Source organism: Podarcis pityusensis (genome assembly GCF_964106645.2).
Source record: "Podarcis pityusensis genome assembly, chromosome: 1".
Taxonomy (NCBI): Eukaryota; Metazoa; Chordata; class Lepidosauria; order Squamata; family Lacertidae; genus Podarcis; species Podarcis pityusensis.
The window spans coordinates 13,148,192-13,164,455 of record NC_138028.1 but is presented as its reverse complement, the minus strand read 5'-3'; the positions used below and the strand labels follow the sequence as shown (position 1 = coordinate 13,164,455).

Genomic DNA, 16,264 nt, shown 5'->3' with positions numbered 1-16,264 from the left:
ATGACTATGTTGTTCCTCCATAGTTGGAGGCCACAATGCTTCTGAAGACCATAGGAGGGGGGAGAGCGATTGTGCTGGGATCCTGCTTGTGGCCTTCCCATTAGGGCATGTGCTTGGCCACTGTAAAAACTGGAAGTTGGATTAGATGGGCCACTGGCCTGATTCAGTGGGCTGCCATTATTACCCCAGAACTTTGGGCATGCTGGCTGCTGGGATTTGTTGTCTGACAACATCTGGAGGGCACCAGGTTGAAGAAGACCAGTTTACTTTAATCCCAGCTACCTGGATCCAAACACACACAAACACAAAATGAAAATGGCCTGTATCAAGTATCAATGTCATTGCTCAGACTGCTTTCAACTGTCAAGGCTTCCCCCAAAGAATACTGGGAATGGTGGTTTGTTAAGAATGCAGGGAGTTGTTAAACCCTGTTGTTAAACAGAGACATCCAGTGCTATTCTTCTAGGAAAAAAGATGCCGGAACTCACCATGAACACCTCCCCCGTTCTCTGAGAGGGTCTGGAACTGAGTTCCGGTGATGTCCGGCCAGATAAAAGTCCCAGGAGAAGCCTCCCTCCATCATTTCTCCAATGATGATAGGGCCCTATCAACATTCCCTCCTAAATTTCTCTGAATAAGCAGGACATTCTGGTATCAAATGAGAAACCGATACAGCTTCTGTAAATCCAGAACCATCCCAGGAAAATAGCGTATGCCTTGAGGTGGATATTTCTCCCAGATGCATTCAAGTCATTTCTCAATTGGTTTCCGCACCCTATACTCTGAAGTATGTAAATGTGGCATGGGAGGCAGTTAGTGCTGGCAGGAGCCAAAGGATGTTTCTGCTGCAGCTGATGACCTTAGGAGCAAGCAGGCTATCCACAGAGGAGGGAATCCCTTTCTGTGGGTTTTCCTTTAAGAACCCTCCTTGTGCCTCAGTCCAAGCTCCTCCATTCTCCCTCACACAAACACACCAAAGGCAGCAGATGTCTCTGGACCAGACCTGTACCTGGGAAGAGCTGTACTGAGGCTCCTGTCATGCTGCTTGTGCGCTCTTGCGACAGCAGGCCACAGGTCTAGCTGAGCCACCTATGGCTTGACCCAACTGCCAAGGGTTATTGTGGTGCTCTGCTCCAATTGTCCCTCTGGGGGGGTTGGGAGGGAATCCCGCCTCCTGCTCCCAACCCACCCATGTGGAAGCAGCAGCCTGTTCCGGCTACAGAATAGGGATCTGGTCTGGGTGGACTCTGGTTGAGCAAAGGAAGTGGAAGTGCTCAACCGAAACAGCCCTACATTGTGCAACTGGGGAGCTGAGGCAGATTTTGGGCAGTGTGCCCAGTTCCTCCACACTGGGTGCTGAGCCTAGGGGATGCCACAGGGCATCAAAGTCAATGGGTGGACTCTAGTCTGGGTGGACTCTGGTTGAGCAAAGGAAGTGGACCTGTTGTTCCTCCATAGTTGGAGGCCACAATGCTTTTGAAGACCATAGGAGGGGGGAGAGCTATTGTGCTGGGATCCTTTGTGGCCTTCCCATTAGGGCATGTGCTTGGCCACTGTAAAAACTGGAAGTTGGATTAGATGGGCCACTGGCCTGATTCAGTGGGCTGCCATTATTGCCCCAGAGCTTTGGGCATACTGGCTGCTGGGATTTGTTGTCTGACAACATCTGGAGGGCACCAGGTTGAAGAAGACCAGATTACTTTAATCCCAGCTACCTGGATCCAAACAAACACAAACACAAAATGAAAATGGCCAGTATCAAGGATCAAGGTCATTGCTCAGACTGCTTTCAACTGTCATGGCTTCCCCCAAAGAATACTGGGAATGGTGGTTTGTTAAGAATGCAGGGAGTTGTTAGGAAAGGTGATGAAAGCAGTTTCTTTGCCAACAATGGGCCTAAACGCTGATTGAAATGGAACTAGAAAATCAATGGGGATGCAATGGAGGCAGCAAAGCATGCCTTCAATGCAGCTTTCACTACCACCAGGTAAGCTCAATGATGAGCCCTCACCAGTGTTTGGTTGCATTCACTTACCCTCCAACTTTTCTCTGATGAACACAGAGACATCCAGTGCTATTCTTCTAGGACAAAAGATGCCGGAACTCACCATGAACACCTCCCTCGTTCTCTGAGAGGGTCCCGAACTGAGTTCCGGTGAGGTCCGGCCAGAAGAAAATCCCAGGAGAAGCCTCCCTCCACTCCCTCCAACATTTCTCCAATAATAATAGGGACGTATCAACATTCCCTCCCAAATTTCTCTGAAGAAGCAGGATATTCTGGTATCAAATGAGAAACTGGGATGGCTTCTGTAAATCCGGAACGATCCCAGGAAAATAATACATTGAGCTGGATATTTCTCCCAGATGAATTCGAGTCATTTCCCAATTGGTTTCCACACCCTAGACTCTGAAGTACCGTATTTTTCGCACCATAGGGCGCACTGGACCATAGGGCGCACCCAGTTTTTAGGGGGGAAAATAAGGAAAAAAATTCTTTCCCCCCCCCAGCCCCAAAGAGCAGCATACAGGCTGCGCACAACCTCTCCCTGCTGGAGGGGTTGCACGCAGCTATGGAGCAAGCCAAGGCATGGGCGGGATGGATCCCGCTCGCTGTTTTGGCTTCCCTTTTAGCCCCGTGCAGCCTCTCCTTGCCAGGAGACACTGCGCAGGGCTAAAGAATCCATAGCCCCGTGCAGCCTCTCCTTGCCGGAGGGGTTGCGTGCAGGTATGGAAGAAGCCAAGGCAGGGGGCGGGATGGATCCCGCTCGCTGTTTTGGCTTCCCCTTTAGCCCCGTGCAGCCTCCCGCTTCCGGGAGACGCTGCGCAGGGCTTTCCTGGCTTTACTGGGAGGTGGGGGGATTCCCTCACCTCTCCCAAAAGCCCGCAGAAGCCGCGCAACCCTTTAAAGAGATCGCGGCTTCTCCTGGCTTTTCTGGGAAGTGGGGGAATTCCCCCACCTCCCGCAAAACCGGCAGAAGCCGCGCGCACTTTAAAAGGGCTGCACGGCTTCTTCTGGCTTTCCTTGGGGGTGGGGGGATTCCCTCACCTCTCGCAAAAGCTCGCAGATGCCGCGCAACCCCTTTAAAGAGATCGCGGCTTCTCCTGGCTTTTCTGGTAGGTGGGAGAAGGGACTGATGCGGCCAGTCAGTCCCTTCTCCCTCCTGTGGAAAAGCCCGCAAGAGCGCACGGAGCTTGTGTGCGGCTCTTGGGGGCTTTTCCCGCCTGCCTCCCCCCTGCATTCGCTCCATAGGACGCACACACCTTTTCCCTTCCTTTTTAGGAGGGAAAAAGTGTGTCCTATGGTGCGAAAAATACGGTATGTAAAAGTGGCATGGGAGGCAGTTAGTGCTGGCAGGAGCCAAAGGATGTTTCTGCTGCAGCTGATGACCTTAGGAGCAAGCAGGCTATCCACAAAGGAGGGAATCCCTTTCTGTGGGTTGTCCTTTAAGAACCCTCCTTGTGCTTCAGTCCAAGCTCCTCCATTCTCCCTCACACAAACACACCAAAGGCAGCAGATGTCTCTGGACCAGACCTGTACCTGGGAAGAGCTGTACTGAGACTCCTGTCATGCTGCTTGTGCGCTCCTTGGACAACAGGCCACAGGTCTAGCTGAGCCACCTATGGCTTGACTCAACTGCCAAGGGTTATTGTGGTGCTCTGCTCCAATTGTCCCTCTGGGCGGTTTGGGAGGGAATTCCGCCTCCTGCTCCCAACCCACCCATGTGGAAGCAGCAGCCTGTTCCGGCTACAGAACAGGGATCAAGTCTGGGTGGTCTCTGGTTGAGCAAAGGAAGTGGAAGTGCTCAACTGAAACAGCCCCACATTGTGCAACTGGGGAGCTGAGGCAGATTTTGGGCAGTGTGCCCAGTTCCTCCACACTGGGTGCTGAGCCTAGGGGATGCCACAGGGCATCATAGTCAATGGGTGGACTCTAGTCTGGGTCTGGTTGAGCAAAGGAAGTGGACTTACTGTGTTTCTTCTTGAACATGCACTGGTGGAAGAGAACAGTCAGGATGCCCAGGAAACGCAGGTGAGAGGCAGTTCTGCACAAAGAGGGTACAAAGGAGGGGAATGTCAGGAAAAGGGCAAAAGTGCCAATCTCAGCAGGGTCTGGAAAATGAGCTAACGTGTGTGTGTGTGTGTGTGTGTGTGTGTTGTTTTTGTTTTTGTTGTGCATGTTTGTGTGTTTTAAGTATTCGGTTCTACCTTCCCAGGTCTACCTGGGAGGGCAGTTCAATTCTTGGTACCACAATTTAAGAAGGATACTGATAAACTGACTTTACCTGACTTTACCTTCTGTGGAATCCGCTGAAACAGCCCCACATTGTGCAACTGGGGAGCTGAGGCAGATTTTGGCCAGTGTGCCCAGTTCCTCCACACCGGGTGCTGAGCCTAGGGGATGCCACAGGGCACCGTAGTCAATTGAGCACAATGGAGGGTGAGAGATGTGGGGACACTGTTGAATGTTGGCCTTGCACAGGGTGCCGCTGAAACAGGAAAGACCAAGGTCCGCCTCTGAGGGGAGGCAGAAGTCAGCCCTGCTGGCTTTCAGGTGAACCAAAGACAGTTCCCTGAAGGAGTCTGTGCTGCCAAGTGATCTCAGAATCAGTTCAAAGCAGGCATCTGGTTGCCAGGGAAACAAGAGAATTCCACAGGATTCCACATCCCTCTGTGAAGCCAGAGTCTGGCCAAGGACTGGCCTATGGACTCTGGGCTCCAGGACTGCTCTGTCTCCCAGGCCCTTGTCACCCCTTGAAGGGAGACTGAGCCACAGGCTCAGAAACCAACAATTGGGGCAGGGGAGTATGAAAGGGAGGGACATGGGAACAAGCAGCAAGGAGATTGTGGTTTAAATGCCCTTTTACAATAAATAAAACCTCCTGCCCGTCCACTACAAGGATGCTCAGTAATGGTGAGGAATGAGGAACTGAGCTTTTTAGGGGAGTGGGGGACAAGCCCTTGTCTTAACAGATCCCTGTTGTCAACTTCTTCATCCTGCTGCTCTCCAAATGTTACGCCAAGCAGAATGAACAAAGGGATGGGAAGGTTGCAGCGTTTTAGTTGCAAGAAAAAGCGAGGAAGAGGCAACATGACAGACCTTTGCAAAATGATGCACAGCATGGAGACAGTGCACAGAGAAAAGTCTTTCTCCCATTTTCATGACACCTAAAGCTGAATTTTGGAAGATACACGAGAGAGAAAATAACGTTCTTCTTTGGGCAGTGCAATGGTAAACAGTGAAACTCTCTCCCTCAGGAGGCAGTGATGGCCAACAACTTGGATGGCTTTGAAAAGGGATCAGAAAAGTTCATGGAGGAGGAGGCTATGGAGGGCTACTACCCACAATGACTATGTTGTTCCTCCATAGTTGGAGGCCACAATGCTTCTGAATACCATAGGAGGGGGGAGAACTATTGTGCTGGGATCCTGTTTGTGGCCTTCCCATTAGGGCATGTGCTTGGCCACTGTAAAAACTGGAAGTTGGATTAGATGGGCCACTGGCCTGATTCAGTGGGCTGCCATTATTACCCCAGAGCTTTGGGCATTCTGGATGCTGGGATTTGTTGTCTGACAACATCTGGAGGGCACCAGGTTGAAGAAGACCGGATTACTTTAATCCCAGCTACCTGGATCCAAACACACACAAACACAAAATGAAAATGGCCTGTATCAAGGATCAATGTCATTGCTCAGACTGCTTTCAACTGTCATGGCTTCCCCCAAAGAATACTGGGAATGGTGGTTTGTTAAGAATGCAGGGAGTTGTTAAACCCTGTTGTTAAACAGAGACATCCAGTGCTATTCTTCTAGGAAAAAAGATGCCGGAACTCACCATGAACACCTCCCCCGTTCTCTGAGAGGGTCTGGAACTGAGTTCCGGTGATGTCCGGCCAGATAAAAGTCCCAGGAGAAGCCTCCCTCCATCATTTCTCCAATGATGATAGGGCCCTATCAACATTCCCTCCTAAATTTCTCTGAATAAGCAGGACATTCTGGTATCAAATGAGAAACCGATACAGCTTCTGTAAATCCAGAACCATCCCAGGAAAATAGCGTATGCCTTGAGGTGGATATTTCTCCCAGATGCATTCAAGTCATTTCTCAATTGGTTTCCGCACCCTATACTCTGAAGTATGTAAATGTGGCATGGGAGGCAGTTAGTGCTGGCAGGAGCCAAAGGATGTTTCTGCTGCAGCTGATGACCTTAGGAGCAAGCAGGCTATCCACAGAGGAGGGAATCCCTTTCTGTGGGTTGTCCTTTAAGAACCCTCCTTGTGCTTCAGTCCAAGCTCCTCCATTCTCCCTCACACAAACACACCAAAGGCAGCAGATGTCTCTGGACCAGACCTGTACCTGGGAAGAGCTGTACTGAGACTCCTGTCATGCTGCTTGTGAGCTCCTGGGACAACAGGCCACAGGTCTAGCTGAGCCACCTATGGCTTGACCCAACTGCCAAGGGTTATTGTGGTGCTCTGCTCCAATTGTCCCTCTGGGGGGTTTGGGAGGGAATCCCGCCTCCTGCTCCCAACCCACCCATGTGGAAGCAGCAGCCTGTTCCGGCTACAGAACAGGGATCTGGTCTGGGTGGACTCTGGTTGAGCAAAGGAAGTGGAAGTGCTCAACCGAAACAGCCCTACATTGTGCAACTGGGGAGCTGAGGCAGATTTTGGGCAGTGTGCCCAGTTCCTCCACACTGGGTGCTGAGCCTAGGGGATGCCACAGGGCATCAAAGTCAATGGGTGGACTCTAGTCTGGGTGGACTCTGGTTGAGCAAAGGAAGTGGACTTGTTGTTCCTCCATAGTTGGTGGCCACAATGCTTTTGAAGACCATAGGAGGGGGGAGAGCTATTGTGCTGGGATCCTGCTTTTGTGGGCTTCCCATTAGGGCATGTGCTTGGCCACTGTAAAAACTGGAAGTTGGATTAGATGGGCCACTGGCCTGATTCAGTGGGCTGCCATTATTACCCTAGAACTTTGGGCATACTGGCTGCTGGGATTTGTTGTCTGACAACATCTGGAAGGCACTAGGTTGAAGAAGACCAGATTACTTTAAATCCCAGCTACCTGGATCCAAACAAACACAAACACAAAATGAAAATGGCCAGTATCAAGGATCAAGGTCATTGCTCAGACTGCTTTCAACTGCCATGGCTTCCCCCAAAGAATACTGGGAATGGTGGTTTGTTAAGAATGCAGGGAGTTGTTAGGAAAGGTGATGAAAGCACTTTCTTTGCCAACAATGGGCCTAAACGCTGATTGAAATGGAACTAGAAAATCAATGGGGATGCAATGGAGGCAGCAAAGCATGCCTTCAATGTAGCTTTCACTACCACCAGGTAAGCTCAATGATGAGCCCTCACCAGTGTTTGGTTGCATTCACTTACCCTCCAACTTTTCTCTGATGAAAACAGAGACATCCAGTGCTATTCTTCTAGGAAAAAGATTCCGGAACTCACCATGAACACCTCCCTCGTTCTCTGAGAGGGTCCCGAACTGAGTTCCGGTGAGGTCTGGCCAGAAGAAAATCCCAGGAGAAGCCTCCCTCCACTGCCTCCAACATTTCTCCGATAATAATAGGGATGTATCAACATTCCCTCCCAAATTTCTCTGAAGAAGTAGGACATTCTGGTATCAAATGAGAAACTGGGATGGCTTCTGTAAATCCGGAAGCATCCCAGGAAAATATTACATTGAGCTGGATATTTCTCCCAGATGAATTCGAGTCATTTCCCAATTGGTTTCCACACCCTAGACTCTGAAGTACCGTATTTTTTGCACCATAGGGCGCACTGGACCATAGGGCACACCCAGTTTTTAGGGGGGGAAATCAGGAAAAAGAATCTCCCCCCCAGCCCCAAAGAGCAGGGTACAGGCTGCGCACAACCTCTCCCTGCTGGAGGGGTTGCACGCAGCTATGGAGCAAGCCACGGCAGGGGGCGGGATGGATCCCGCTCGCTGTTTTGGCTTCCCTTTTAGCCCCGTGCAGCCTCTCCTTGCCAGGAGACACTGCGCAGGGCTAAAGAATCCATAGCCCCGTGAAGCCTCTCCTTGCCGGAGGGGTTGCGCGCAGCTATGGAAGAAGCCAAGGCAGGGGGCGGGATGGATCCCGCTCGCTGTTTTGGCTTCCCCTTTAGCCCCGTGCAGCCTCCCGCTTCCGGGAGACGCTGCGCAGGGCTTTCCTGGCTTTACTGGGAGGTGGGGGGATTCCCTCACCTCTCCCAAAAGCCCGCAGAAGCCGCGCAACCCTTTAAAGAGATTGCGGCTTCTCCTGGCTTTCCTGGGAAGTGGGGGAATTCCCCCACCTCCCGCAAAACCGGCAGAAGCCGCGCGCACTTTAAAAGGGCTGCACGGCTTCTTCTGGCTTTCCTGGGGGGTGGGGGGATTCCCTCACCTCTCGCAAAAGCTTGCAGATGCCGCGCAACCCCTTTAAAGAGATCGCGGCTTCTCCTGGCTTTTCTGGTAGGTGGGAGAAGGGACTGATGCGGCCAGTCAGTCCCTTCTCCCTCCTGTGGAAAAGCCCGCAAGAGCGCACGGAGCTTGTGTGCGGCTCTTGGGGGCTTTTCCCGCCTGCCTCCCCCCTGCATTTGCTCCATAGGATGCACACATCTTTTCCCTTGCTTTTTAGGAGGGAAAAAGTGCGTCCTATGGTGCAAAAAAATACGGTATGTAAAAGTGGCATGGGAGGCAGTTAGTGCTGGCAGGAGCCAAAGGATGTTTCTGCTGCAGCTGATGACCTTAGGAGCAAGCAGGCTATCCACAGAGGAGGGAATCCCTTTCTGTGGGTTGTCCTTTAAGAACCCTCCTTGTGCTTCAGTCCAAGCTCCTCCATTCTCCCTCACATAAACACACCAAAGGCAGCAGATGTCTCTGGACCAGACCTGTACCTGGGAAGAGCTGTACTGAGACTCCTGTCATGCTGCTTGTGCGCTCTTGCGACAGCAGGCCACAGGTCTAGCTGAGCCACCTATGGCTTGACCCAACTGCCAAGGGTTATTGTGGTTCTCGGCTCCAATTGTCCCTCTGGGGGGTTTCGGAGGGAATTCCGCCTCCTGCTCCCAACCCACCCATGTGGAAGCAGCAGCCTCTTCCAGCTACAGAACAGGGATCTAGTCTGGGTGGTCTCTGGTTGAGCAAAGGAAGTTTAAGTGCTCAACCGAAACAGCCCCACATTGTGCAACTGGGGAGCTGAGGCAGATTTTGGGCAGTGTGCCCAGTTCCTCCACACTGGGTGCTGAGCCTAGGGGATGCCGCAGGGCATCAAAGTCAATTGGTGGACTCTAGTCTGGGTCTGGTTGAGCAAAGGAAGTGGACTTACTGTGGTTCTTCTTGAACATGCACTGGTGGAAGAGAACAGTCAGGATGCCCAGGAACCGCAGGTGAGAGGCAGTTCTGCACAAAGAGGGCAGAAAGGAGGGGAATGTCAGGAAAAGGGCAAAAGTGCCAATCTCAGCAGGGTCTGGGAAATGAGCTAACGTGTGTGTGTGTGTGTGTGTGTTGTTTTTGTTTTTGTTTTTGTTTGTGCATGTTTGTGTGTTTTAAGTATTCGGTTCTACCTTCCCAGGTCTACCTGGGAGGGCAGTTCAATTCTTGGAACCACAATTTAAGAAGGATACTGATAAACTGACTTTACCTGACTTTACCTTCTGTGGAATCCACTGAAACAGCCCCACATTGTTCAACTGGGGAGCTGAGGCAGATTTTGGGCAGTGTGCCCAGTTCCTCCACACCGAATGCTGAGCCTAGGGGATGCCACAGGGCATTGTAGTCAATTGAGCACAATGGAGGGTGAGAGATGGGGGGACCCTGTTGAATGTTGCCTTGCACAGGGTGCCACTGAAACAGGAAAGACCAAGGTCCGCCTCTGAGGGGAGGCAGAAATCCTCCCTGCTGGCTTTCAGGTGAACCAAAGACAGTTCCCTAAAGGAGTCTGTGCTGCCAACTGATCTCAGAATCAGTTCAAAGCAGGCATCTGGTTGCCAGGGAAACAAGAGAATTCCACAGGATTCCACATCCCTCTGTGAAGCCAGAGCCTGGCCAAGGACTGGCCTATGGACTCTGGGCTCCAGGACTGCTCTGTCTCCCAGGCCCTTGTCACCCCTTGAAGGGAGACTGAGCCACAGGCTCGGAAACCTACAATTGGGGCAGGGGAGTATGAAAGGGAGGGACATGGGAACAAGCAGCAAGGAGATTGTGGTTTAAATGCCCTTTTACAATAAATAAAACCTCCTGCCCGTCCACTACAAGGATGCTCAGTAATGGTGAGGAATGAGGAACTGAGCTTTTTAGGGGAGTGGGGGACAAGCCCTTGTCTTAACAGATCCCTGCTGTAAACTTCTTCATCCTGCTGCTCTCCAGATGTTAAGCCAAGCAGGATGAACAAAGGGATGGGAAGCTTGCAGCGTTTTAAGTTGCAAGAAAAAGCGAGGAAGAGGCAACATGACAGACCTTTGCAAAATGATGCACAGCATGGAGAAAGTGCACAGAGAAAAGTCTTTCTCCCATTTTTGTGACACCAAAACTGAATTTTGGAAGATACACGAGAGAGAAAAGAACGTTCTTCTTTGGGCAGTGCAATGGTAAACAGTGAAACTCTCTCCCTCAGGAGGCAGTGATGGCCAACAACTCGGATGGATGGCTTTGAAAAGGGATCAGAAAAGTTCATGGAGGAGGAGGCTATGGAGGGCTACTACCCACAATGACTATGTTGTTCCTCCATAGTTGGAGGCCACAATGCTTCTGAATACCATAGGAGGGGGGAGAGCTATTGTGCTGGGATCCTGCTTGTGGCCTTCCCATTAGGGCATGTGCTTGGCCACTGTAAAAACTGGAAGTTGGATTAGATGGGCCACTGGCCTGATTCAGTGGGCTGCCATTATTACCCCAGAGCTTTGGGCATTCTGGCTGCTGGGGTTTGTTGTCTGACAACATCTGGAGGGCACCAGGTTGAAGAAGACCGGATTACTTTAATCCCAGCTACCTGGATCCAAACACACACAAACACAAAATGAAAATGGCCAGTATCAAGGATCAAGGTCATTGCTCAGACTGCTTTCAACTGTCATGGCTTCCCCCAAAGAATACTGGGAATGGTGGTTTGTTAAGAATGCAGGGAGTTGTTAAACCCTGTTGTTAAACAGAGACATCCAGTGCTATTCTTCTAGGAAAAAAGATGCCGGAACACACCATGAACACCTCCCCCGTTCTCTGAGAGGGTCTGGAACTGAGTTCCGGTGAGGTCCGGCCAGATAAAAGTCCCAGGAGAAGCCTCCCTCCCTTCCCTCCATCATTTCTCCAATGATAATAGGGCCCTATCAACATTCCCTCCAAAATTTCTCTGAATAAGCAGAACATTCTGGTATAAAATGAGAAACCGATACAGCTTCTGTAAATCCGTAACCATCCCAGGAAAATAGCGTATGCCTTGAGGTGGATATTTCTCCCAGAGGCATTCAAGTCATTTCTCAATTGGTTTCCGCACCCTATACTCTGAAGTATGTAAATGTGGCATGGGAGGCAGTTAGTGCTGGCAGGAGCCAAAGGATGTTTCTGCTGCAGCTGATGACCTTAGGAGCAAGCAGGCTATCCACAGAGGAGGGAATCCCTTTCTGTGGGTTGTCCTTTAAGAACCCTCCTTGTGCTTCAGTCCAAGCTCCTCCATTCTCCCTCACACAAACACACCAAAGGCAGCAGATGTCTCTGGACCAGACCTGTACCTGGGAAGAGCTGTACTGAGACTCCTGTCATGCTGCTTGTGCGCTCTTGCGACAGCAGGCCACAGGTCTAGCTGAGCCACCTATGGCTTAACCCAACTGCCAAGGGTTATTGTGGTGCTCTGCTCCAATTGTCCCTCTGGGGGGTTTGGGAGGGAATCCCGCCTCCTGCACCCAACCCACCCATGTGGAAGCAGCAGCCTGTTCCGGCTACAGAACAGGGATCTGGTCTGGGTGGACTCTGGTTGAGCAAAGGAAGTGGAAGTGCTCAACCGAAACAGCCCTACATTGTGCAACTGGGGAGCTGAGGCAGATTTTGGGCAGTGTGCCCAGTTCCTCCACACTGGGTGCTGAGCCTAGGGGATGCCACAGGGCATCAAAGTCAATGGGTGGACTCTAGTCTGGGTGGACTCTGGTTGAGCAAAGGAAGTGGACTTGTTGTTCCTCCATAGTTGGTGGCCACAATGCTTTTGAAGACCATAGATGGGGGGAGAGCTATTGTGCTGGGATCCTGCTTGTGGCCTTCCCATTAGGGCATGTGCTTGGCCACTGTAAAAACAGGAAATTGGATTAGATGGGCCACTGGCCTGATTCAGTGGGCTGCCATTATTACCCCAGAACTTTGGGCATTCTGGCTGCTGGGATTTGTTGTCTGACAACATCTGGAGGGCACCAGGTTGAAGAAGACCAGATTACTTTAATCCCAGCTACCTGGATCCAAACACACACAAACACAAAATGAAAATGGCCAGTATCAAGGATCAAGGTCATTGCTCAGACTGCTTTCAACTGTCATGGCTTCCCCCAAAGAATACTGGGAATGGTGGTTTGTTTAGAATGCAGGGAGTTGTTAGGAAAGGTGATGAAAGCAATTTCTTTGCCAACACTGGGCCTAAACGCTGATTGAAATGGAACTAGAAAATCAATGGGGATGCAATGGAGGCAGCAAAGCATGCCTTCAATGCAGCTTTCACTACCACCAGGTAAGCTCAATGATGAGCCCTCACCAGTGTTTGGTTGCATTCACTTACCCCCCAACTTTTCTCTGATGAAAACAGAGACATCCACTGCTATTCTTCTAGGACAAAAGATGCCGGAACTCACCATGAACACCTCCCTCGTTCTCTGAGAGGGTCCCGAACTGAGTTCCGGTGAGGTCTGGCCAGAAGAAAATCCCAGGAGAAGCCTCCCTCCACTCCCTCCAACATTTCTCCGATAATAATAGGGACGTATCAACATTCCCTCCCAAATTTCTCTGAAGAAGCAGGATATTCTGGTATCAAATTAGAAACTGGGATGGCTTCTGTAAATCCGGAACGATCCCAGGAAAATAATACATTGAGCTGGATATTTCTCCCAGATGAATTAGAGTCATTTCCCAATTGGTTTCCACACCCTAGACTCTGAAGTACCGTATTTTTCGCACCATAGGGAACACTGGACCATAGGGCACACCCAGTTTTTAGGGGGGGAAATCAGGAAAAAAATTCTTTTCCCCCCCCCAGCCCCAAAGAGCAGCGTACAGGCTGCGCACAACCTCTCCCTGCTGGAGGGGTTGCACGCAGCTATGGAGCAAGCCAAGGCAGGGGGCGGGATGGATCCCGCTCGCTGTTTTGGCTTCCCTTTTAGCCCCGTGCAGCCTCCCGCTTCCGGGAGACGCTGCGCAGGGCTTTCCTGGCTTTACTGGGAGGTGGGGGAATTCCCCACCTCCCACAAAACCGGCAGAAGCCGCGCGCACTTTAAAAGGGCTGCACGGCTTCTTCTGGCTTTCCTGGGGGTGGGGGAATTCCCTCACCTCTCGGAAAAGCTCGCAGATGCCGCACAACCCCTTTAAAGAGATCACGGCTTCTCCTGGCTTTTCTGGTAGGTGGGAGAAGGGACTGATGCGGCCAGTCAGTCCCTTCTCCCTCCTGTGGAAAAGCCCGCAAGAGCACACGGAGCTTGTGTGCGGCTCTTGGGGGCTTTTCCCGCCTGCCTCCCCCCTGCATTTGCTCCATAGGATGCACACACCTTTTCCCTTGCTTTTTAGGAGGGAAAAAGTGTGTCCTATGGTGCGAAAAATACGGTATGTAAAAGTGGCATGGGAGGCAGTTAGTGCTGGCAGGAGCCAAAGGATGTTTCTGCTGCAGCTGATGACCTTAGGAACAAGCAGGCTATCCACAGAGGAGGGAATCCCTTTCTGTGGGTTGTCCTTTAAGAACCCTCCTTGTGCTTCAGTCCAAGCTCCTCCATTCTCCCTCACACAAACACACCAAAGGCAGCAGATGTCTCTGGACCAGACCTGTACCTGGGAAGAGCTGTACTGAGACTCCTGTCATGCTGCTTGTGAGCTCCTGGGACAACAGGCCACAGGTCTAGCTGAGCCACCTATGGCTTGACCCAACTGCCAAGGGTTATTGTGGTACTCTACTCCAATTGTCCCTCTGGGGGGTTTCGGAGGGAATTCCGCCTCCTGCTCCCAACCCACCCATGTGGAAGCAGCAGCCTGTTCCAGCTACAGAACAGGGATCTAGTCTGGGTGGACTCTGGTTGAGCAAAGGAAGTGGAAGTGCTCAACCGAAACAGCCCCACATTGTGCAACTGGGGAGCTGAGGCAGATTTTGGGCAGTGTGCCCAGTTCCTCCACACTGGGTGCTGAGCCTAGGGGATGCCACAGGGCATCATAGTCAATGGGTGGACTCTAGTCTGGGTGGACTCTGGTTGAGCAAAGGAAGTGGACTTACTGTGGATCTTCTTGAACATGCACTGATAGAAGAGAACAGTCAGGATGCCCAGGAATCGTAGGAGAGAGGCAGTTCTGCACAAAGAGGGTACAAAGGAGGGGAATGTCAGGAAAAGCGCAAAAGTGCCAATCTCAGCAGGGTCTGGAAAATGAGCTAACGTGTGTGTGTGTGTGTGTGTGTGTGTTGTTTTTGTTTTTGTTTGTGCATGTTTGTGTGTTTTAAGTATTTGGTTCTACCTTCCCAGGTCTACCTGGGAGGGCAGTTCAATTCTTGGTACCACAATTTAAGAAGGATACTGATAAACTGACTTTACCTGACTTTACCTACTGTGGAATCCACTGAAACAGCCCCACATTGTGCAACTGGGGAGCTGAGGCAGATTTTGGGCAGTGTGCCCAGTTCCTCCACACCGAATGCTGAGCCTAGGGGATGCCACAGGTAGTCAATTGAGCACAATGGAGGGTGAGAGATGGGGGGACACTGTTGAATGTTGGCCTTGCACAGGGTGCCGCTGAAACAGGAAAGACCAAGGTCCGCCTCTGAGGGGAGGCAGAAATCCTCCCTGCTGGCTTTCAGGTGAACCAAAGACAGTTCCCTGAAGGAGTCTGTGCTGCCAACTGATCTCAGAATCAGTTCAAAACAGGCATCTGGTTGCCAGGGAAACAAGAGAATTGCACATTATTCCGCATCGCTTTGTGAAGCCAGAGCCTGGGCAAGGACTGGCCTATGGACTCTGGACTCCAGGTCTGCTCTGTCTCACCCCATCGCATCTTCAGGCCGCTGCTAAGCCCATCTTTGTAACCTCACAGTAGCCACCCAGATACCTCTTCTGGGAAGCTCAGAGAACAATAGCCGCAGCAGTGTTTCACCTGTTTGTGATTCCCAGTAGCAACTGGTGTTCAGGAGAGTGCATGAAAGTTGGGGCAGGGGAACATGCAGCCAGGAGAGCATGGTTTAAATGGAGGGAGGCAGAGGCAGAGGGAGTTCCCCAGGCTCCAAAACCAACAGTGGGAGGAGCAGGCTAACAGTGGAAGGCTGCAGAGACAGCAGCAAGGAGAGCAACGTTTAAATGCCCCTTTACAATAAATAAAATCAAATCAAATCTGCTCGTCCTCCTTAGGGGATGCTCAGTAAGGGTGTGGAATGAGTAGCTGAGCTTTTTAGGGGAGTGGGAGGCAAGCCCTGGTTTGAACTGGTCACTGCTGTAGCATTTATCAGCCGGCTGCTCTCCAGACGTTACATCAAGCAGAATGAACAAAAGGATGGGAAGTTTGCAGTGTTTGGGACTTTCTTATTTGAGAGAAACAGCAAGGAGGTGGCAACACGACAGATCTTTGTAGAATCACGCAAAACATGGAGAAAGTGAATAGAGAAAAGTCTTTCTCCCCATTTAGCGACACTAGAACACATGGACATCGAATGAAGCTGAATGTTAAACGAGACGGGACGGAGAAAATTCTTCTGTGGGCAGTGCATCGTTAACCTGTGGAACTCTCTGCCTCAGGAAGCTGTGATGGCCAACAACCAGGATGGCTTTAAAGGGGGATCAGAAAAGTTCATGGAGGAGGCTATGGGGGGCTATTAGTCATGATGGCAGACCCTCCAAGTTGTCAGCAGTTTCATTGTCTCCCGTTGCTGGATGTGTGTGTGACTACTAGATCACATGCTCTGTGTTTTGCATTCCATTCTTTGTTAGCATGAGAACAGAAAAAACCGTGTGCCACTTCCACTCTTTGTTCTTTGTACTTTTTGTTTTTGTTGTTCTCTCGGGAGGAGAAGAGACACGCCATGATTGCTCTGTTTTTTTTATTTTATTCCTGTAAATAAATC

The 16,264-nt window shown here is 51.0% G+C and overlaps 1 protein-coding gene across 7 annotated transcripts in view; it reads right to left on the bottom strand.

Annotated features, from left to right (window-relative positions):
* LOC308469303 (uncharacterized protein) overlaps positions 1-15,081 on the bottom strand; it is an 80,049-nt gene extending 64,968 nt beyond the window's left edge. For 2 of the 7 annotated variants that reach the window (XR_013982082.1, XR_013982083.1), the window contains exon 1: positions 2,036-2,252. Coding sequence is in view for 1 of the 7 variants with exons in the window: in XM_080991524.1 (XP_080847650.1) it covers positions 3,970-4,043; positions 9,317-9,390; positions 11,185-11,352 (316 nt within the window). In the remaining 6 variants the exon portion in view is untranslated. Of the gene's footprint in view, positions 1-488; positions 541-2,035; positions 2,253-3,969; positions 4,044-7,385; positions 7,443-9,316; positions 9,391-11,184; positions 11,359-14,434; positions 14,509-14,747 lie in introns of those variants that run through there. The other 5 variants (XM_080991524.1, XR_013982080.1, XR_013982081.1 and 2 more) reach the window with 5 other exon arrangements.
* Positions 15,082-16,264: the final 1,183 nt, after the last annotated feature.